Consider the following 24,646-nt stretch of genomic DNA (forward strand, 5'->3'; position numbering starts at 1 on the left):
TATTAATAACAATATATAATATCAGACTATAAATATTGAGAAATTTTTGAAGTGTTACAAAGACAAACATTACTAATACCAATAATTTTTAATAATTCCAATATTGCACATACCAATACTACTGACGCCAGGTCAAATTTTGAGAAATTCTTGAATTGTTGCCAATAAAGAAATTGCTAATATGAGTAATTGTTGATAATCTCATTATCTGAAATATCAATATTACTAATACCATTACTAATACCAATTTATAATACCAGTTTCCAAATGTTGAGAAACTTCTGAATTATTGCCAAAACAAAAATTGCTAATACCAGAAATTTATGTTGTTAATTTCAAATATCAATATTATTAATACAAAATATTAAAGTCAATGTGTAATATCAGTCTATAAATTTTAAGACAAACATTACTAATACCAGCAATTTTTGATAAATCCAATGTTGCAAATACCAATATTACTACTGCCAAGTAGTTTTCAAATTTTGAAATATTTTGAGAAACCCTTGAATTGTTGCCAACACAAAAATTGCTAATACCAGGAATTATTAATAATTTCAATACCTCAGATATCAATATTACTAATACCATTACTAATGCCAATGTGTAACATCAGTCTCCAAATTTTAAGACATATGAGTAACTAATACCTGTAATTATTGATAATTTCCATTTTAAATACCAATATTGTTAATGCCTAATATTAATTCCACTACGTTAATATTAGTTTCCAAATTTTGAAAAAACTCTTGAATTGTTTCAAATACAAAATAATTTAATATCAGTAATTATCGATAATACCAATATTGCTAACATCAATATTATTAATACCAGTACTAATGTCAATAAATAAATTCAGACGGATTTTGAAAAGGTCATGAATGTTACCAATAAAAAAAATGCTAAAATCAGTAATTGATGATAATTTCAATATCTGAAATATCAATATTACTAATACCACTACTAATACCAATTTATAATACCAGTTTCCAAATTTTGAGAAACTTCTGAATTATTGCCAAAACAAAAATTGCTAATACCAGAAATTATTGTTGTTAATTTCAAATATCAATATTATTAATACAAAATATTAAAGCCAATGTGTAATATCAGTCTATAAATTTTAAGACAAACATTACTAATACCAGCTATTTTTGATAAAGACATATGAGTAACTAATGCCTTGATAATTTCAATATTTTAAATATCAATATTGTTAATGCCTAATATTAATTCCACTATGTTAATATTAGTTTCCAAATTTTGAGAAAACTCTTGAATTGTTTCAAATACAAAATAATTTAATATCAGTAATTATCGATAATACCAATATTGCTAACATCAATATTATTAATACTAGTACTAATGCCTATAAATAAATTCAGACGAATTTTGAGAAATTTTGAGAAGGTCATGAATTGGTACAAATAAGAAAATTGGTAATACCAGTAATTACTAAATATACCAAATATTAATGCCAATATGTAATACCAGTCTCTAAATTTTGAAAAATTTTGAGAAACTTTTGAATTGTTACAAATTTAAAAATTATTAATACGAGTAATATTGATAATACTAATATTGCTAATATCAACATTACTGATACCTTTACTAACGCCAATATGTAATACTAGCATCCAAATTTTGAGAATTTTTGACCAACTCTGGAATTGTTACAAATAAAAAAATTGCTAATACCAATAATTATTGATCATTACTAATAACAATTAGTTATATTATTCATATCATTATTATTATTATTATTATTTGTAATACTTACAAATTATTAAATATTTTGAGAAATTCCTGAACTGATGCAAATACAAAATCAAAATTTCTGACGACACTAATTATTGATAATACCAATATTGTTAGTGTCAATATGTAGTACTAATTTACAAATTTTGAGGAATTTTAATAAATTATTGAATTGTCGCAAATATAAAAATTGTTAATGTCAGTAAATATGAAAATATATAATATTTGTTTGAGGAAGTATTATAATAAAAATAATCATTTTCGCTAATTTATTTCACTAAAAACAAAATTTTCTAAAAAAATAATTAATGATACCGTTTGCGACAATAAAATTTAAAAATACATGTGATTAAATGAAAAGTGGAGAACGGCAAAGTTATAAATATTTATTTCGCAGATCCGACATTGACGAACGTAAATGCATTTAAAGAAAAAAATGTACTGACGTTTTGACGATTTCGTATTTTCCACGACCTACTTTTAGCATTCCGTGAATGCGGAAAACGATAATTTATACATAAACCTTACGGACAGTTGCTTTTTACTCACTTTACAATGATCACTCAACTCTGAGATGTTCTTTTCTATTTCAGACAAATGTAACGATCGGAAAACGCTGTCTTCCACGTTTGCATTTAACTTTAGAAAGCCCGTGAAATTACCTTAAATACGAAATAACTACAAATGTAAATTACGGCAGCAGGTAAATGAAAATAACTAGTTGAAATGTATTTTTCAGTTCGGGTCCCCATAGTATTATTTCACGTCTAATTTATTTTTATTTGACTTTCATTTAGCAAAGTGTTTCTTCAATGTTGCACCTTGCTGTACAGGCTAAGATCGTTGTAAATAAAATACATAATAATTTACAGATGTGTTTTAAATCTAATAAAAATTTTATATTGTGAGTTTCAAAATACGGCAAATTATAAAATTTTATTACATATTATTTAATTAACTCATAACCATGTTCATAATCCATTCCTGAAATATCTTTGACAAGTTGTTGGCCTGAAAAAGTCATGTGCCTGTAGCAAATTGTATTTCATAACTCATCCAAATGTAAACTTTTAATCCAAACTCCGAACGTATATTCCAAGTAGATTTTATACGCGGATATCCTTCAAAAACAGAGGAGTATATTTAAAATAATCCAGATAATATACGAATCGCTTGACGTGGTGCTTAAACTTCCAAAACACAAGTCGTATTACTCACAAAGCTGTACAACTTAAAAAGCTCAAAGCGCAGACTTCAAAGCTTCTTTAACCCGAACGTTTGAAACAAGTGTTTGTACTGGATCAATTTCGAAGAGTGGGTTGGTGCAGGTGAAAAAGAAAATTTCCAGTACGTTTTCACATGAAAAATTAACGCCATAATGTCTAGGATACGCACAGACGGCCCGCCATTTCTTGCAATATTTAATCTAATCCTTCTTCCAGACCGGAGCCCGGCGGGACTAAAGCCGGCACATTTTTATAGAAAAAGTGCCACAGTCAAAACGGATACAGTTGAATTTCGCACAAGAACGAAATGTGACAATTATAAAATGAAGACATCGTTTATTGTTAATAAGTAGGACGTTGCGGTCGGTAACGAGATAAAGTTTAACATCGCGTATTTCGTCTCGTAAACAGGGACGGCAATAAACTGAATTTTGATCCGGACACGACGCCGTAAAATATTAATATCCTGTCGCATTGAAAATTGTTGCAAAATTTACTCCCGTTTCATCTCGTCTCCTTTCCGAACCCCACCTATATAAAACAGTGGGACATGATTTATTAATTCCCCGCTAAGTATTTCTATCCTCGGTTAAGAATACACCTGCCTTCGGAATTCGAGGGCGACCTTATGTCTTTCTTATTATTATGGTGTTGAATTTTTAATCATTATCTTCTTTATTAATAATAAATTTTTGTGGCTATTTTAGATATTATTATTGACTTTAATAATTCCAATAAAACTAACATAATTTACTGATGTCCGTATAAAATCTCAATTTTATGTAAAAGGCAGTAGAATAAGTAAAAACAGAGTTTAATAAATTTATGGAACACCACATTTGTTAAAAGGTATAAACAAGGGTCATAAAAATTTTATAACCAGATATCTTGTTGTATCCCTGATGGCTTATTACAGGATCAGTTTGAACGGATTCATATCTATTTGTTTTATTTCAGTTTTATGACCCTTTTATATCGTTTCCTCTTTCTGTTATATCTGTTTATCAATAATACAAAAAGAATAATCAGACGTTTCTTATATTTTTATTCTGTATTACTATGAATAAATCACATAAAAAACATTATGAAATGGCATATATACAATAAGAAAATCTTACACTAAATAGATAAAACCACTTCTCTGGTTAAAAATAAAATGATCCCGTTTTCGAAGTCTTTATGTAAATAATTGTAATTATTTTTTTAAATTAATTAACAAATTAAAAATTATATAATTAAAACATTAAATTGAACCACCAAAATAACGCAATTTATTTATAACTGTTTGTTTATTTTAAATTACATTTGCCATATCCAATTATAAAAGTCATATTATATATTTTAATGAATATACATACAGGGTGTTAAATATGGTAGAGAATGTAAAATATTTATAAGAGAAATAGTATGCAAGTTTCGCACAGAAGAAAAAATAAAATTTGCTATTATTTATTACTTATGTATCATGTACAAACAGGAAGCTTTTAAACAATTAACAGAAAACAATGATACAAAATCTGTTCAAACTTCCTTCTTTTCATTTATGCATTTATAAGCAGGATTTTTTTTTTAAACCACATTGAAACAGAATTGCAGCTTCTCGATGCTTTTTACATCAATATCATAGAGCAAAAAAGAACAATACTCCTCTTCCTACCAATCCATATGGAAAAGTCTTGTCTAGGTGGTCCAAAAAATTATCCATAGTGTTCCACAGAAAATTTATTGGTGTAGTACCTGTTAATAGGTTCAGTAAAACAGGATAGAATATTCACCAAAATATTTAATGAAAAATTGACCTAATATCCAGATTCGTCAGCCCAAAAAATGCGTAACATTTAGGGTGAATCCAACCTGATTCGTAAAAGAAATTTTGGAACGAATTCGAGGATCTTCAGCATTTTTGGGAAGAAATCAGTGACAAAATACCAACCGTGCTTGATGATAAAGTGGTTTTGAGGGCTGTACTCGTTGTGCATGATGCGGATAAAGCATCTGCCCTCCAAACAAGACAAGGACTAATTAATACTCTGGATTACGCCCCTCCATGCTAGAGTTTCATCCGCTCCAATCTTCCATGTCTTCGAATCCGTTCGTTGACTGTTTCATGTTTATCAAGACTTTTCTGCTTATTTTGTTCAATACTCTTTTAAAGATTTATAATAATGAACGAAGTATTACTTTTATAGTCTTATTTATACCAATAATATTAACGAGATCAATAAAGTTTAAAGTAAATTTTATTGTACATAACTTTAACAAGTCAAATAAATTTAAAAATCCTTTTACAAGATAGGAAATTACGTATAATTTATATATTTATCGCTGAAGTTATAGTAATTGTTGTAGTAAGTTTAAACAACAATATATTTGAAAAGTCATTTGTAATGTACTATAAATTGTTTTCCATCTAGTTAAAACTAAATATTAGCTCATTTGCATATAACATTAATTTAAATTTGTTCTTATATTGTTAAAGTTATCGAATTAAAATTAAATTAATAATGAAAAATGAATTAAGTTTTTACTAAATTAGATATGACCGTTTTATTTTAAACATTTTTAAAAATCGATCTAGTTAAACGTCTCCTGTTTCCTATCGTAACATCCCACGTTCAATCAATTATATCTACATTAATCTTTTAAAGTGGTACAAAAAAGCAATTTAAAAGAACTTATCTCGGTAGACGTGGATACCGCTGAAGTAGCACGGGAAGGAGACACCGGAATAATCCCAGACCTGATCTCGATTTGCCATTGATCTTCTGTCACAGTGTCGGCCCGATCTAGTGGTAAGGGCTCTATTTTAAAGTGGCGGATCAAGTACATTTTAAAAATATCGTTTTAAGGGTCAGAGTAGGATCAACATACTTCAATTCGGTTCGGAGACTTATGTCTCTGAATTTAAGTTGATTCAATGGTGGCTAAAGGATTTCTTTGTAATTTTCACAGATTAAAACTTCGACAGTTTCGTGGTTTTTTTATTACTGAAAAAATATATGTTGCAGATGTATAAAATGTCTCTTATAAAATTGTTTTTGTGGGGGTTTTAACGTAGCTGAAAATTTAATCCTGTACTCATTTTTATCTCGTGTAGTTAGTACTAAATTATATCAACAACCCATTTTTAAGTAAAAAAAATACGCCACTTGTAGAAGCATTTGTAACAATCTCTTGGAATAGATTTTTTACGCATGCTCTGTTTTTGATATCAATGTCCCAACAGGTATTTTTATAGTTTTTCGATCCCTCATTTCGGTATGTTGCCATGAGGTCGAATCACGATAAATCATGAAATTTGTCAGTTCCCGTAATTCGTCGACGGAAATCTTGATTTAATCGTTATCTTTTGGAAATGGCACAACTCAGATAAAGCCGGGAAAAAGGTGCTGAAGCACAATAACCGGAGGCATAAAAATGTCAACCAAAAACTATTTTCCTTCTTGAAATTTCATGAAATCATTCAGGATATGGCTGTAATTGAAATGACAAAAAAGAAAAATTAAATATTCTGGGGTAAAGGGTAAAGAATATAACAAAAAATTCCTGACAGAATTCTATCTGTAGGAAACTTATGTTTGATAAAATATTCAGTAATACATATTCAATTACAATAGATAACAAATTGGAAGAACAATACTCGTAAAATATGGTTTTCAATTATCAAGCAAGATCATTACATCAGATGTTGGCAGAGACTACAAATTTATTCAGTCTAATAGAATACCAGCCTATGCTAGTGGTTCAATTTCTTTGTATTATAAGGAATTATATGCATGTATTATTTAAGAATCAAATAAATTAAATTTTGGCATTGAATAGAAGTGTCCATATTTAATAATAACAATTTTATGAGTGGAGGTCAAACTCCAGCCACAAATAATTAATTATAATAACTAATACATCTGTTAATTTCTTATGCAAAATGTATTTTGTCCCTGGAATCTCTACAGAATAATCTTATCAAGGAAATGTTAATATTTACCCGCGAAATTGCTGTTTAGAACAAGGGATAATTGCATCCTAGAGTGCCATAGTAGTCTTAAGCATCAAGCTAATGGATACATTAAAATTTCAACGGAATTACGTCTTATATTACATTTTGTTGGAGAAAAATTGTTTAATGATATCGTAATGGTTTCTTAATATAAAAACAAACACATTAGATTAATTGACTATTACGTTTTTATTTAATTTGATGAGTTTGGGTGTTATTGAATAATACTCTAATAATATGTATAATAACAATAACGATAAAGAAAATTTTTCAGGATCATTTTAATATGTTTCTTAAATAATACAACTACATTTGTAACAAGACGTCTATTATAAATTATTGTTCACATAAGGTATCTAAAATCGTTTACCTTAATTCATTATCTCGTGTCAAATTTAACTCAATTCATGTTATAAATTCGAATCTTTTCGTATTGCAAGTTTATAAGAATTAATCACTGAAATGTGATTTAAAACGTGAGGGTTGTTCCATCTACTGAAAGTGTGGGTGGGAAGCTTTCGTGAAAATCTGGGATTATCTCGATCACGTTCGGTCCATCTGTAAACTAAAGAGAAAGGAACGGGATAACATCTCTGAATAGCTTCCAAGTCTAATCGCAAACACTAATATATACGCAGAAATATTTCACTGAACGGAAGGGTAAAAATTATAGTGGTGTCCTTTACTTTTATTATCTGTTTTTGCTTCTATAGGACCCTTTGTTGTTAGTCAATAATTATGATTATGACGAAATTTTCTCTTTGAACTATTTTAATAAGGTCATTAGGATCTATGACCTATTATTAATTCAATCAGGGCCCTGATTGTACTTAGGTGAATATTAGATCATTATTAAATTTTATTATGCCTCCTACATAATATTAATTGACGATGTTTTTGATGTTCCTAAGTAATATCAGCCAATCTATAATGTGGTTCCAACTGTGGTATCAGTGGCCCGACAATAATACCTTAATTCCTCATTATCAGGAAAACTACAGCTGGACTTAACAAACCTGTAACAAGCGGCGACATTTTCCCGGTAGCTTTTCCCGCAAATTGCTGAAAGTCCAACTGATAAGCCAAGACGTAACGGACGTGTATGTAGCCAGATATTACAGCAAAAACATCACTAATGTCATATTTTACTTGATTCACCATTTTATCTATATATTTTATATTCTAGAGAATTTTTACTTCGCAAGTTTATATTTATTTGTACTAACTTACTATCCGTTGATTAAAAGTTCCATCAGCACACCAATAAAATGATTCAAACTTAATTTTCCTGGTTTAAAGTTGCGTAAGTTTGTTCATTTTTTTCCGAATTTTCCCTGAGCCATAAATTATCGATAAGATTCGAAACTCGGCAACTGCTGCAGAAGTCTTAAAATAAATTTAAAAGCTGCGAAACTGGCGACATGCATTTGCTAACTGCAAATACGTAATTTAAAATATTGCGGTTAGTTTTTACGAGTCCCGACTGGTTTGCATATGTACTACTTTTAAACTTGGAGAACAATTAATCCTTATTTTAGTTTAGCACACCAAACTATTCTATGCGCTTATTGTAAATGAACTTAATTTTTTTTAATTATAATGTAACCATATATATGTTTAATATTTAAATAATGTTTTAATTTTTTTTTGAATATATATTTGACTAGTAACATAATTTTAATTTAAACAAAAAGTGGTGTACAAGTTTAATAAATATTGTTAAAAGAAAATAATTTACTATTTAAGAACATAAAATATGCTGCATCTTAATAAATTAAAAATTGATACAAATTAAGTTATATCTTATATATATATATATATATATATATATATATATATATATATATATATATATAAAACGTTTTAGCTACAGAAAATAATAAATTGATCCGAGGAAAACAGGTCAAACTTACTGTCCTATTTTAAATAAGACATCCAAGTAGACATGGAACGAACTATGTAATATTAATGAAGACGATCCCTTGTCTTTGTGAAATGTTTACACAGCGAACCTTGGACAACTTGTGCTTGTTTAAAGTTCCCCGATCTCTGACTCCACCTCTACGACCGACGTGCTTTAATAGAATCTGATGACAATTGCATTAAATCATTGGTATTATAAAGTAATTTACATTCACACTTAAGTTGAAAATGTATATATTAGAAAATATATAACTTATTAAAGATGCTGAAGTACATTTTGATAAAAATATTGTTAAGGTTACAAGAGGAGTTAAATTCTAAGAGTAATCAATCACTTTGGGATTGAAAGTGATTGCTTCTTATATTGTACAACGTCAAGAAAACTGATTTAATGAATATTAAGTTTTCTTAAACGTGTATATTTACGGCGGCAAATCTGCTAACTTGCCTGGTTTATAAATCACCTGGATGCTTTATGAACCAGCTGAACTGTGACTTACTTTGATAGAAAACGCAGGTTCTCCAATATTAGCAGTTTAATTAACTTTTATTATCGGTATAAATAATAATAATTATTATTATTGTGTTTAACATTCAATCATTTATATACATTCAATATGTCCATGATACATTTATTAAAATATTCCATCAGCATTTTAAATTTATTTATAAATATAAAGACAACGGACATAAAATTCCATTTTTATGTTTATATTTGAAAATGAAATAATAAATATTTTCCTCTTTGGGCAACTAATAAAAAAGTATAAATGCATTAAATATTAAGGACCACAGTAGATCCTTAAAACCAATTCAATTGCAAAATTGATCAGGAAAGGTAAAAGGTACCTTACAATTATATAAATTTATAAAAAAAAATCATCAAATAAAAAACTTTCCGTTTCTGAAGTGAAAAGCCAGTGATTTTCCAGTGTTATGATAATGAAGCGGAAAAATCTGTATTACCTTTTACATTATTCCGACTTTTGAATATTGGGTCATTAGACAAGAAGTGGAAATAAATGATTATGCTACACTTGGACTCGTAAAAGGTTCCACCAAATAAAACTGCCGGAGCCTTTCAGTATTAAATACGTTTTATTACTTCATTAAAATAAACTTTTGCAGAAAGGAAAATTTAATAAGAAATTTAAAATAACAGTATTTTCTTGTGCCTCTACCAGTCTTTATCTTTTTATTAAAGAAATTGGTTTGTTTTATAGCCCAATATATTTCTTTGTATGCGCATTTTTCTATATAATTTTTATTACGAAATATTTACGTTCTGAAACTTGTTATTTTGTGATAAAATTTAATATTGTCATAAGGTTCTCCTGTACTTACTGTAATTGAATAATTCCTCTAGTAACAGAAATATGGAGCGTCTACATTTTTATGAAACTTTGTGTGTTCTGTAGAAGGTAATTAATTTATGAGAAAACTAGTTTATATATTTACGCAGAATTAATTAATTAATAGATGAATATTTTAATTATGAAGTAGTCTTATGCCTATAATCTTTTTTATACACTCATTTTTGTTCATTACCTAAATATTTTTTAACGTAAAATATTTAATTTAGTAAAATATTTAATCAACATCCTAAAATTAGATGCTGTTCACATAACAGTTTTTTTTTCAGTATTGATCTTTAATTACTGGCCATAGTATCTACTCTATAATTGTATATAATTTACAGCCACCAAAGGTAACTTCAACACTAAAAGGATACTTGCCACTAAGTGTGTTAATTTAGTATAGCCTATAAATATTATCATAAAATTTGTGTGTCCATGTTAATCTTTCTGATGACTAATGTAAAAAAGATATAAAAATAGAAAATAGAAAAAACTCTTCTTTATCGAAGTTTATCGATTCCTATTCAGGTAAACTTAAGTTCTTTATCGATCCTTAATGTGTCCCCATCACTCTATTTTGAAAGATTGTGATGAAAAATATGTTAAATATTTTGAAAATATATAATCAAAAGTCTTAAATACACCAATAATGGTAAATAAGAAAACTGATTTTTCTGATATGTGGTAGTATGTTGTTGGGCTCCTAGCAATTATATTAAAAACTTTGTCCTACGTATTTTTCCGGATCACTTTTATTTGATCATATTTTTTCTATACCAATCGGATTAGCAATTGATAATATAAAGTTTTATAAGTATATAAAACAAACTTTTTATCTGGGTAGGTCATGGTTAGAGTTATCGAAGTTCGACCTAGTATCTGAATTACTCTGAAATAATAAATAAGCTCTTAATTGCCAAATAAAAATAAAAATTATTAATTCAATAATTTTAATAAATATATATTTTATATAAAGTTAAACTATTATACCTTATATAGTTTATTAATTAAAATTAAATTGTTATCTAAGTTTGCACATATTTAATTAAAAAATATCACGGATTGGTTGAAGTATCTGAAGTAAACATCGATTTTAGTTTGCAAATCAAAATTACACCAGAGACACGCATTAGGTATTATTTGCTTATTAGTAATGTTATGGGTAATTTTGCTAGCGGTAATTTATTACTCGTATTTACTTTAATAACACAAAGTTGCCATACATTAGCATGTTTACAATGTAAACTTTATATAAAGAAAATTGAATATTCAGCAAATAAATTCAGAAGAATTTCCATGTGCATCATGGAGGATTTAATTTCAATTGTATAATTTCGTCATGGCGGATGAAAAGAATGATGGTTTCTGTGTCTAATGTACCGCCACTGATACAGATTTGCGTTTTTACGACGTCTATGCTATGGACAAAATGGAATTTGTTCAAGTTGCACATTTTATTGCGCATAGAGAACTAACAGCACAATAATTCTGGATTTTTCCCCATGATTGTGTATATCTCCTTTCAGTCTCGTACTCTGGCCAGAAAATGCAAATGCGATTCAAAAGAGTAAAATTAGCGTTGTATTTCAATGCTATGTCCGCGGTCGCACAAAGCTCGGAATTTATTTTTATTTGTTATTCGCCTGAGCGGTACTCATTTGCTTTTATATGAGTAAACAGTAATGAAATAGGGTCCCATTGATTGCAGGATTGCGATATCCATCTTAAGTACCTAGACGAACACATTTTAAAGTTGGCCATAAACCTTGGCTGTATACTTGCTGGAAATTTGAATTTAACAAGCTTTGAGAAAATTGTTTAGAGTTGCAGCAATGAACTATTGTCTATTTTATATTTATTTTGTTAATTCTTTAAATTTAATTTGTTATAAATAAATTTATTTTAAACCCATTATAAATCTTTTAAAATTACATTTAATCACATAAAACCTTTTTACTTTTATTAAATCGTTTTTTAATAACAGTTTTAAATAAAATCATCCGAGTTTGCAACGGATTATTGTTGATGTAACATGATAAATTTAATAATAATACTGATTGCTTCCATCGCAAAGTAATGTTAGGTACTGGAAAAAGTAATTCACGTTTTTAACGTTTAACTTTTTTTGATAACTTTTATTTAACAAAATAATCATATTTAATTTCTACAACCAAATTCATTAAACGAGAAAAAAATTCTGCGTTCTTGAAACTGGAGAAAGTATCAATACCATTTTTAACTCCCTTTTCAAAATTAAATCGTTTATTAAATAAAAAATTGGACAGTGGAAAAAATGAATAATAGCCACATTGAGAAATGTCTAGATCAAATGATTATGTGGGGGAGAAATAGAACTTCACATGTAGCATTTTCTATTGACCAAACAAGTTGATCTTTGAGTAAGATTTTCCATAACATGGTCAATTTGCAAGCAATAGACAATTGCAAAAATAGTTTGACCTCTTGTAGTCAATATGTAACATAAAACTGTCCCAACTTGTTCCAGCTTCAACACATTTTTTAGCTAACGAAAATCATCAATTTATCCTGACATAACAATACGATCAATGAAAGGTTCATCGGCATTACGTGCAAGGTGAGAATTGGCAATGCCTAATTTGTTATCTTACTTATATGGAATTCATCTGTAAAATTTTTTAATGAAATACACAGAATGGAACCTCTTATTTTATAGTACATTCTCTAAAAGTAAAAGTAAATGCGACGTACTGTTTCGACTGCTTTAATTAAGTTGATTTTTGCTATAAAGCAAATTTACACGGATTGTTGCACTTGAATATACCTTTTTAACCCAAGAAATCTTACAATGCATGAAAAAGAAAGAGCATAAATAATCTTTCAAATAATATAGTTAGATTAATTAAGTAAATTTTAATTCAAAAGGAAGATAAATTAAGGTAGTCCTAAACTGTTATTCGAATACGATATACGGTGGATCAAGGTATAATAGTTAATTATTGATTAATACCTCTATATTCCATTCAGCCACTATCTAAGACCCGGCAGAACTCAAGCAATTGTTATTATAGTGACGGTATCATTAGCAAACAAACTTTGATAATACACAAGTCGAGTTAAAAGGGACAAAGCAAATATTTGAAGAGAATGCACAAGGTGTTTATTTTAACAACGATTATATCTTGAAATAGGTTTGATAATTGAAGTTTATATAAACTTCAGTATTAGTTTACTATCACTACTGAATACATAATGGGGGATTTACCAGTTATAGTTATATGAAACTAATGTTGTTACCTGTCTAAATTGTTATGAATAGGGTGGAATTAAATTATACAGTGCATTCGGCATTATGTCCTATTACTTGTAGCTCTATTGATATTCCAACATCTGTTACTCACCCATAGGATGTACAGAGGTGGCAGAGTAATAGCACAACATTTAAAATTATAAATTACAGATATTTCACAAAAGGATTCAATTCAAATTTTGTCCTGACAATAAAAAATATATTTCAATATTCTATACGTTTTTTGCTGTTTTTGTCTAGTTAAATTACTCTAATTTGGTTGGTCAAAGAAAGAGCACATTCTAATACATTTACGTTTTGAGGCACAATTTAAAAATATTTTTAATGAGACTAAAAATTAATAGTTAAAATGATTTATATCATGTAACTGAGAATGAAAAAAAAATGCACTCCGAAGAGTGCAAAAAATACTTTACATTGTTCATAATAAAAAAGAAGGAACACCCTAAATTGAAAATACAGTAATAAAACGTCTTAAGAAAAGAACATTTTTATAAAAACTATTATTATGGACAGACAAATTGGATGAATGAGTAAAGGAAATCCTTTGTTGTCTTTTAGGCAAATAAAAAATGAATTAATTGAGTCATACAATATCTGTGAGTCTAGTAGAACAATCAGACGTCGTCTGAAGGAACAAAACTTGTAAGGATTTTTATCAAAAAAGAATATTCTAACAGGACGAAGTTTACACAAGAATATATTAGTTATCCTCCAGAATTTTGGCGTCAAGTATTTCGTATAAAAGTTTGGACCCTAGATACATTACAAAAACTTTAAAACACAGTGGAAGAAATTATATGATTTAGGGTTCTTTTCCTGGCATCGTGTTGGACCATAAAAGAAAATTATTGGTAAAATGGATTGGTAATTTACCAACTACATGGATTTTTATTCATAATGATGATACGTCCAAAGTTGTTTTAAATTGCTTAAAAGGTAATTATATCGAAGTTGTCGATTGAAAATATTAACATTGTTATGTATAAATTATTTAATAAATATATATTTTTTAAATGTATGCTATTTCTGTGGCCAGGCATATTGCTCATTTATTTTGTTTAATATATAAATTTAATTATTTTAATTACATTTAATTAAAAGTATATAATTTTTAATTAACAATAAATAGTAACGTGTGCTATTTTTTCTGGTTATCACTGTATGACTAAAGTGAAATAATATTATGTAAAAGAAAACTAAATTAAAACGCCTTAGAAAAATCATTGTTAAGGTGATAATTTGAATTCATTCCCGCACGAAGCCGAAGCGTACAATATTGGAAATGATTTTTCCAGGGCGATTGTTGCTGGAGTCGCAAATAACATTTCTGTCTGCCAAATCATTGACTGCACCAATGGTTTGGCTTGCTTCGATGCCTGGTTATGTATTATATTGGCAGTTGGAAAGAGTCTACACGCTGAAAATCAGTCTGGATCTGTCAGGAAAATTGACAAGACAATATTTTGTAATGATGTCACAAAAAGAATATACTCTCAGTTAAACGTCGAATTATGGCGGCGAGTATTTTCAATATTTTCTTTCCAGTTGAGTTTCTATATTCATGAAAAGCGTATAAAACAAACTTGTCTGGCAATATTTAAGTTTAACAAGAAGCAAAGTTACAATTCGTATAGTAATATTTAATAATTTCCTGCACAACATAAAGACTTTCAAACCTGGTTACCAATTTTCCAATAATGTTAAGCCTAGTGGTCATTTGATCTGAACAATACGTAACAAAATTAAACCATTGTTTCTCAAGAATGTCCCCAACATTGTTATGGCTTACAAGTTTTGAGGCTTTTGTTCATTAAAAATAAAACAGTGTTATTGTTTCCTGGTTGTTTTTAAAATATGTAACAGAAAAGTTAAAAAGCATTGCATGGCCGGATAGATTCAAGATACTGTACACAAAATGAAATAATCGGTCACCCCCAAGGTTGGAAAATGGCCGTCCTTTGCAAAACGCAATCAACACACGAAACCATATTATTTATTTTTGTACAGTAGCGTCGCATGTGTTTCCATTTCTTTTGTACACTACATTAAAACGTGGAAAATAAATATCAACATTCCTATATTCAAGTAGCATAATTTACTAATTGTTCCATTTCGAATTTGTTTAAATCCTCAATATAGTATGCAGCTTTGTGTTAAAGGAATTGCTTGTCGGTGCCAAATTGGTATTTTATGTTTTCCCACTTTACCGGAAATAATGGCACGTTAAGGATAGGTACTAAAATAAGCTTTTATTAATCAATAAGCGATTTCTGTGCAATGTTATAGAGCGCCATGAATTGTATTCGTTGCACGTACCTGCCAAAGAAAGAAATACATTTCGAAAATACGGCAATTTATTATTGAAACAGGCCTAATAGGTATTCATGGTTGAATTCACCAAAGGAGGAAACTTATAGTTCATTTATCAAAAGTGATCGTTCCTTTACAACGTGGCAAAAAAAACGCACCTCCTAAATACTCGCCCTCAAAAGAATTTGTATTGTGCACCGGAGGCTGTTAGAATTTAAGAAGTTGTTGTGGGCGAACTTAATTCAAGGGGCTGGTTTAAGCATTATCAGAAACATATTTTATATTATAAGTAATTATATGTTTTTTATTATAATCTAAAGAGTACAACTTCAGAAACCAATTGTGATAGATTTACTTTTACACATAACCTCAGATATTTAAAAAATAAAACGCAAAGATCCAGTTGTGTGAGTTAAATTCGTAAAATGCTGACAGTTCAGTATTCATTTCACTTTTGTGATGTTTAAAGAATTCTTTGATTTATTTCAAATTCCTTTTTCTTATCGCTCCCAATCCGTGTTGCCTCTCACATTGCAACATTGTCGTCAAAGGCCAAATCCACAATTTTCTGTACATCGAGCATCTAGACGGAATTGACTACCTCATTAGATATATGACAGGATGAATCAATGAGTTTATATATCATCGTAGAAGTCCAATTTATTATTAGCTTCAAAAATAATACTAATCATATTGATTATACTCACTATGTTTGTCTGAATTTCTAAATATCTGTTTCTCCTAACTGTATCTCAGAAATCAAATGATCTCTATGTTTTTTATTTGTTATATAATTGAATATTCATTATATAACATATACACAGTAATGGTCATAATGATGACAACTTATTAAAATATATTAAAGATATGAGCTATTATACGATGGCTATAGCTATTGTTTTTTCTGTTATTGTTGTGCATACTATACAACTGGTGAGTTTAATATATTGCGTGCAACAACAAGAGCTGCCTTAATAATAACTACTAGTGTAAGTATATTATTCAGATTATAATATTTTAATACAATTAATATTTAATTTTATACTTATATTTTTTAATAATTATTAAACCCACTGAAATAACGGAAAAATAATATAACATAAACTTTCTTCTAATGTCCGTTAATGATATGTGAATATGTATGAGACGTAAAAAATAATCTTTTTTTGAGGAGTGTGCAGTCAAAAGCTCTATCACGTACAGCAACTAATAAAATAGTCCGGTTTATAGTGGTCATTTGATAAGTGCGATAACTATAACGGACACGCAACAATTTATAACATCCTTCTCTATTTTTCTGTCCTTTGACTCGCTCGTTAATACTTGACAACAGTCCAAGGTAAATTGTCCACCGATAGTTGAATACATAAAATGAAATTAGTGATTGTGCTTTAAATATACAGCTTATTGATTTGTCACTCTAAGTTTATTTTGTCCCCGTTAATTTGTTTGCTCATATTAAGTAAGTATAATATAAAATTAGATATTACTAAAATGTATTTGTTGTATTTTTGTGTCACTTCACAACAAATAAAATGTAGATTTTCTGAACAATCTCACAATTTTTTTATGGGAAACAATAAAACGCCAATTCATACAATGTCAGCGACTATATTAAGATTTCACAGCATGATACTAATAAGCAGGAATGTGCTTTGCATACAAGCAACCAGGCAAGCAGCGAGGTATTTTTAATTTCGAATAGTTTCATGAAACATAAACCCATTTATGAGTTACTTGGGTTAGTTTTTTAATTGTTGTTTATGTCTAACGTAATTTTATGTTTGTGCTACCTTCATTATATTATCCCACAATATTTAGACTTTGTAGGTGAAAATAATTTTTAATAAAAATGTCTTTGAATCTGGCTTGTTTGTATTTTACGCTACTAATACCAGCAAAGTTTTATTTGATTATTTCACTCAGTCGCAAGTAAAAAAGAAAGAAGATTTTTAAAATTAAACCGCTGCCCAATTTAATCTAATCAATTAAAATAACAAAAGGCTAAAGAATACAATTTCCACCGAAAACGTAATTACTTCCTGTAGCGGATCTTTGGCAAATACTCATGAAATAATCTTAATGAAACATTTCGCGATTAATTTCTCTTTAGCCGCAGCCGCCTTGAATTAATCAAGTGGTGTTTGAAACGACAATTGTGAACAACTTCAATTCTTTTGTTTCAGCCCTGCCTCAAGAAGATCCGGTAATTACCGGAGTGTTGATGCAGTATCAGATAGGGGACGTGATCAATCTGAACTGCACTTCGGGAAAGAGTCATCCGGCGTCCGTACTCCACTGGTACATCAATGAACAACAGGTATGTGCTATTTTTATTTTTGTACTTAAACGTAATATTCGGAACATAAAATTTTCGTCATGTTAAAGAATTTTATTTATCACTTCTTGTATTTACAAAGTAAATTTTGGTTATAACTTCAAAATTAATTATTAGATTTGGTTCTACAGAACCTTATACACATAGAAATTGCAAATAAGCAAATAGCAATAACTGAAATTAATCTTTCCAATCATCATTCGAATAGTTTTCAACTGCAATTTTGCGGTAATTTCTAATATCCAAACCATGATATATGTAGGAAGAAGAAACCACTGCGGAATATAAATCATATTTAAGTAAATTTTGGCAAATTAACAGGCTAACGAAACTTTATGCTAGGATAGTGTAATTTATCAATTAAGCAATGACTTCGCTACATTTGCGATGCAGTCTCATATGCATATATCAATATTTCAGTTAAACCCTGTAACTTTACCAAACAAGGTACATGACCTATAATTGTTTGGAAACCATTTGAGAAAATATCAAGCTAATTAATAATATTTTTTATATATCTCACCAAAGTTTATCGATCTGTTTCTAATTTTAAACAAAAAGACAAACTTTCCGCATCCGATAAGAAGAGAAAACTCATGGCTGGTTTCTAGGAGTTTCCCAACTGCTTGATCTCATTAAATGTAATTTGAAGACTTGAAAAATTCTTTCTTAATCACTTCCGCCAAAAACTTTTGTGCAGTTATTTTTTCAAAAAGTTTCTTATTATTGTAGTTTTAGTTTTAAATAAATAATATAAATGAGATATTAATTTAATTACAAGAAAAAACATTTTTATTTATATAGTGACATAGAAGATAGAACACATAGGTCCACTGGTGCAATATAAACAAAATTGTACACTCATGAGAAGTCAGAGAAAATTAATTAGTATGAGGATGTTTGATCAGAAATAAATAGTTTACACAAGGAGAAAAGCTTCATACTAAGTGAAGTTTTAATTTCGTTTTCTTATCATACCCAGTTTATGCTTCTTCTTACCTTGTAACATAGTCATCAAATAGAGTGGTATAGAGAACTACTGCTTTAGGATGAGGAATGTGGTCATCTTTAGAGATGAATCTCCATTTTGTTTAGCCATGCATAATGGCCTGTTCTTCAATTTCATATATTTTCAACATTTTATGCACATTTGTTGCCATGAGCAGCACGATCTTACTGATTGAAAACGCAGAAGTTTTCAAAATTCAGCCCTCTATCCATAGACTATGAAGAAACTTCCACAACAAGGGGGGTGGCATTGAATGAAGTACTTCCTGATGAAACTAGCCACCTCTTTAGATCAATGTCAAGGCGAGTCATTAGATATCTGAATCATCAAGTTCAACTCATTATTAGTTTACGAATAGTATATTTTTGTCAGAATCATTTACCAGTCTCGTTTTGATTAGTGAAATTTGACCTCTGGATCTACATGTTCTGTTCTCTGAGTCATTAAGTATGTTTAGTACGTATTTTTATAAGATTTATATTAAATTAGGTATTCAAATATTAGAATATAGACAACAGATAAATTAAATCTTCTTCGAAAGGGCAAAATCGATATATTTTCATTTCTTAAAGGTTATGTGTGAGTCGTATATGTCACGTCACGTCGTATTTAAAACCATAACGACCATAAAATGTAATTTATTGAAACGAATAATTTAATTACTCTCCAAAGTGACCAAAAATATTAATATAAATGTATAAGTATAAAAGTTTCACAATATTATCCTTATAAATTTTAATTTCCATCTACTAATGGCTTACGTATTTATTTTTAACCCCAGTAATCTGGTTTGTTTGAAACAGGGTGACCATTTATGACAAACACAATTCTCCCTTTCGTTTGTGCCACAAAACATTTTTACATTTATTCAGTATTCAACAAGTAACCTTACTTTATTCGTGCGCGTTTTGGTTGTTAAATTAAGAATAAATGAATTTTTCCTAAATGTCAGATACAGACCAAATGGACCAAATGATCATTTTAAACGTCCGAAAAAATACATTGCATGCAGAAAACTGATATTATGAATAATTTATTATACACATTTTGTGATTCGCATTTGTTCTTTTGTAAATAATTTACGTATTGAGTCAAAAGTTTAAACATAAAATATATTTTATAATTACATTTAAATTCAATGAATCAGCGGTTTAATTATTCTATTTCAATTTTCACATGATATTTTAATTAATTGTAATCGAAAATTAAACAATATTTCTTAAAAATACATAATTTTAAATTGTTTGTTTTCAGAGATAAAATTTGTTTGATGGACTTATTATGCCATTATTAATTTTAAAAATTAATTAATTAGAAATTTTAGAAAATTCATAAGTATTCTTTGATTGTTCAGTGAATATTTAAGTAGCACAATATTCAACCAGGTTTTACTTGAATTGACAAAACATAATCCGTCATTGTTTTGTTCCAGATTCAAACTCCGGAAGCGTTAATCCAATATCCCCCGGACCACCACAAACAAGGGCTTGTATCCTCGACGTTGGGTCTAAAGTTCACGTTGAGCAGCAGGCATTTCCTCGGCGGTTCAATGAAGGTGAAATGCGTGGCGTCGGTGGCGCCGATACTGATGAGGGGTGACAGGGATGTGGTTCAAAACCTGCCCATCAAGGATATGAGGGAGGCTCTACTACTTGGTGAGTGGACTACCATCATCCAATCCCCGCACGATCATGGTATGCTTGAATTGATAATGTTTTGTACCCGGTTAAAAATAGATTTAACTCGAATGAAAACTTATTCTTGCCATTTTAATAATAATTAAATAATAAAGGTAAACAAATTTGTATTTTTTTTATTGCGTGCTTATGAGAATTTTAATTGATGTATCCAACAACGTTGAAGAGCGCAGTAACACACCTCTTCTGTATTACTCACTAATTAAAAACCTGCTCAACGGAACAAAGTGGATGCTTGTGAGCACAATAATTAGATATTCTTTATTCTTATCTTTGTAGTATTTAAAATAACCACGGGGCACACGTGAAATTACTCTCCTATGACAATGATGGCAAAAAATTGCATTACTGATGTAAAACAATTTTACCAAGCGTTAAAATTAATGCTTTGAGAATTAAAATGTTTTTTTTTCGGCTGGATTATACCTGCAATTTCGCTAAATTGTCAGAGTACTTGAAATTTAAATATTTTAAACATGTACATGAAATGGGGCATTTTAAAAAAGTAGGTGCAATAACACCTTCCGCATGTGGGTTTTATTACGTGATATACAACTTCTGCCATTTCGAATTTTTCCAATTTAGGGCCTCTCTTAAAGTCTGTTTATTTTCTTTAAATTGATTGATTATGTCTTTTATGGTGGGACCGCCAAATTTAATTAAGAATGGTCTGAAATAGAATTGTGATAAACACACTACTTAACAGTATAAATACATGAATGCATGTTGTTTTCTGTTTATTTTAATGACATATACATTGTACTTTTTCATTTTTTTATTATCTTTAGTGATTATAGAATGTTTTTTATATTAAAACATACATTATGTAAAATTAATAATTTCCATTTTGTTTCAGTTAAAAGTTCAACGAATAAACAACAATCATCACTAGTTCTCCTGGTATTTACGACTCTCATTTTTGTTTGTACGTAAGTGTTCTAGTTACGTAGATTGTTTTATAAAATGGACGTTTGTTCAGAAATAGCAGTACAAGTCTGAAACAACTTTTGTGATCAGGTGATATATCCTGCAGACATACGGTGTGATAACTTTGTGAAGACGACCTAATCGGACGTTTCCAAATGAGATTACTTAGTGTTAGTGTATTATGAAATATAAACCCCGCCCTTGAAAATGTGAATTGTTGTTAATTTTTTAAAAAATTATCGAAGATTTTGTAAAAGTGTCAGGAAATTTTGTAGTATTTAAAAGAAAAAGTGTTTCCACACAATTATTGTACAATTGTATTTACCCAGTATTATCGGTGTACTTTTTACACATATTTACACTTTTACAAAATCTTGTTAATTATTTATTTGAAGTAATTTATATACTGCTTACATCAATTTTCACATGTACAAACACATTAATCATAATCGAGTAATTTATTCCGAAAGTATAAAAAAATGATTTTATATACAGGGTATGTAAAATTTCAATAAATTGGTGCTCCAAAACATGTAAGCAGAATATAAAATTGACTATTTGAAAAATTAAAAATATTTTTATTATAATAAAATGACGACTTCTGCCAATAACACAAGTAACATAATATTGCAAACTCTCAGAGTCAAATCAATAAGAGTGCGGTATCTAGAAAGTTGAATGACAAATTTTATAACGTCGTAGTTTTCTAATAAAAATAATCGAAAGATTTCATCGAAATTTCGTTCACCCATATAAACCCAAATCAGATAAAGTCTTTTAAATTTCAAGATATGGACACTCACTTGACTTCTCCATTATTAGCTTGAAAGAGTGAATAAATGAAAATCTGGTTATCGATTTTAGAACTGCGATTATGAAGAGTGCGAGACAATTTCTTCCAGATCTTAGTCTGAATCGCTCATCTTATTGTCGATGTTGTATTTTAATTAAATGTAAAATAAATTTTGTTCATACTCCTTAGTACATAAATGTAGATGATACATGATCACTGTTGATGTGATGGATATAATCAAAAGCTAAAATTGGTCATTTATTTAAATTCGTGCATTATTATGGTATGCCATTTCATATCGACGCTGGGTAGGTGTGTTTTTTCCTTAAACATGGATGTGTGTTCCTTACTCCCTGTGTACACTTACACACGTATAATTTGATTAATTTAATAAACAACGACTAACTTAAGGCTTTGACCTATTTCCAGTAGTGCAATAAAGTCTCTTTACAGTTTGTAAATATTTTTATGAATATATTTACTTAATCTAAATATAATTTATATGTGTAAATAAAGCTATAAATGTAAAATATATTTAGTCTATAATAAATTGTATAAATTAATTGTATGCAAAATATAATTAAATACTCTTTCGCATTTATATGCAATTGTTCCAATGAAGACAATCTATTTTAAAGAAACTTTTTTATAGAAAATTACTTTTGTCCATTTCGAATTAATCCGCTTAACATTATCTGTATGTCAATTATATTAATGTTATTTTAAATTTCTTTACTTTAAACCTAACCTGGGTGAAAATCAATACACCAAAGGATTTCGCACTAATTAAGCCTTTCATATTTATGAATCCTGTTTTAATGGTTTGTGTAGGGATATTTATTAATGGTATTCACTGATTAAATTTCTGATCTAACCCTTTAAAATAAATCAGCATAAGAATATAATCATAAAATATTATCTTTACATTTCATTAAATAATTTCCCTTTCTCAAAATATGTGTACAATTTTAATATATTACACTACATATATATTAATTATACTTTATGTTCTTAATTAATATTTTAATCAAGGGCAATTGCCTCATTTCATTAATTTAATTGTATTTTGCAATATAACTATTTTTAAGTAATGTGATATTTTGATTTTATATAAATTTAACAATAATATTAAAGCTTCTGCTGTTAACAATTTTATCATATAATTAGTAAATACGTATAATGTTATATTACTAGCACATTTTATTATGTAAACCGAATGCTTTTGCACAATGTAAATATATAGAAAATACAATCATTTTATATAAGTCAATTATTTTATTTGTTTTGATTAGCAGGTAGAATTTTTGGAAATAAAGTGTGACAATGTATTTGGCAGTATTTATTTTCCTCCCTTAATTAATAATATTTACACAGCTTTTATACAAAACTATTATCATCCCATAAAGAATTTGATCACTTAAATCTGTGATGCTTTATATTCACCGTGTAAAAATATATCAATTGATGTGTTATGAATATAATCAATAAATTTAAACTCACTAGAATGGAAATAATATTATTATCTGCAACTTTAAAACAAAACGTCGTGTAAAACAAATCGCGTTAGAGGATAAAGTAATTCAAAGCTCCCTCGATAGTTCATAACAAAGATTAAATCTCATTGTCGAGTGACAATTCAGCATACTTTGATTATCAGTTGTTCGTTGTGAATTTGTTAACGAGTACATATCTGCCAGTGTTCAATTGGATTACCAAGAACCTGATGGGGAATTGTATGAATTTGTTACTTTTTATATAATTTCAGTTTTAGTAAAAACACTATTTCCTCCTATTTTATTCATGAGGCATTGGATGGATAAAGGGCATGAGTCGAATTAGCTGTTAAGATTTATGCGATTCGCACATCAAAGATCCAGATGCAATCAATTCCACAACGACATGATTAATACCGTTTGCGGAAACTCTTTACTCACTACATATATCAATATTATTCTGATGATGTTTTGCTGAGTCGCATGTAAATGCAATGTGGCCGGTGGGTAGCCAGTTTCCATTTG

The 24,646-nt window shown here is 28.7% G+C and overlaps 1 protein-coding gene across 2 annotated transcripts in view; it reads left to right on the forward strand.

The window, feature by feature from the left end:
- The window catches only part of LOC109596567 (uncharacterized), a 69,954-nt gene extending 46,119 nt beyond the window's left edge, over nt 1–23,835 (forward strand). Inside the window, exons 5-8 of one of the 2 annotated variants that reach the window (XM_049962885.1) lie at nt 18,051–18,184; nt 20,644–20,866; nt 21,765–21,833; nt 21,888–23,835. In XM_049962885.1, coding sequence (XP_049818842.1) covers nt 18,051–18,184; nt 20,644–20,866; nt 21,765–21,833; nt 21,888–21,889 — 428 coding nt within the window. In that variant the 3' untranslated portion in view covers nt 21,890–23,835. Of the gene's footprint in view, nt 1–18,050; nt 18,185–20,643; nt 20,867–21,764 lie in introns of both variants that reach the window. The other variant, XM_020012131.2, reaches the window with a different exon arrangement.
- Nucleotides 23,836–24,646: the final 811 nt, after the last annotated feature.

This window comes from Aethina tumida, chromosome 2, assembly GCF_024364675.1.
Source record: "Aethina tumida isolate Nest 87 chromosome 2, icAetTumi1.1, whole genome shotgun sequence".
Lineage (NCBI taxonomy): Eukaryota > Metazoa > Arthropoda > Insecta > Coleoptera > Nitidulidae > Aethina > Aethina tumida.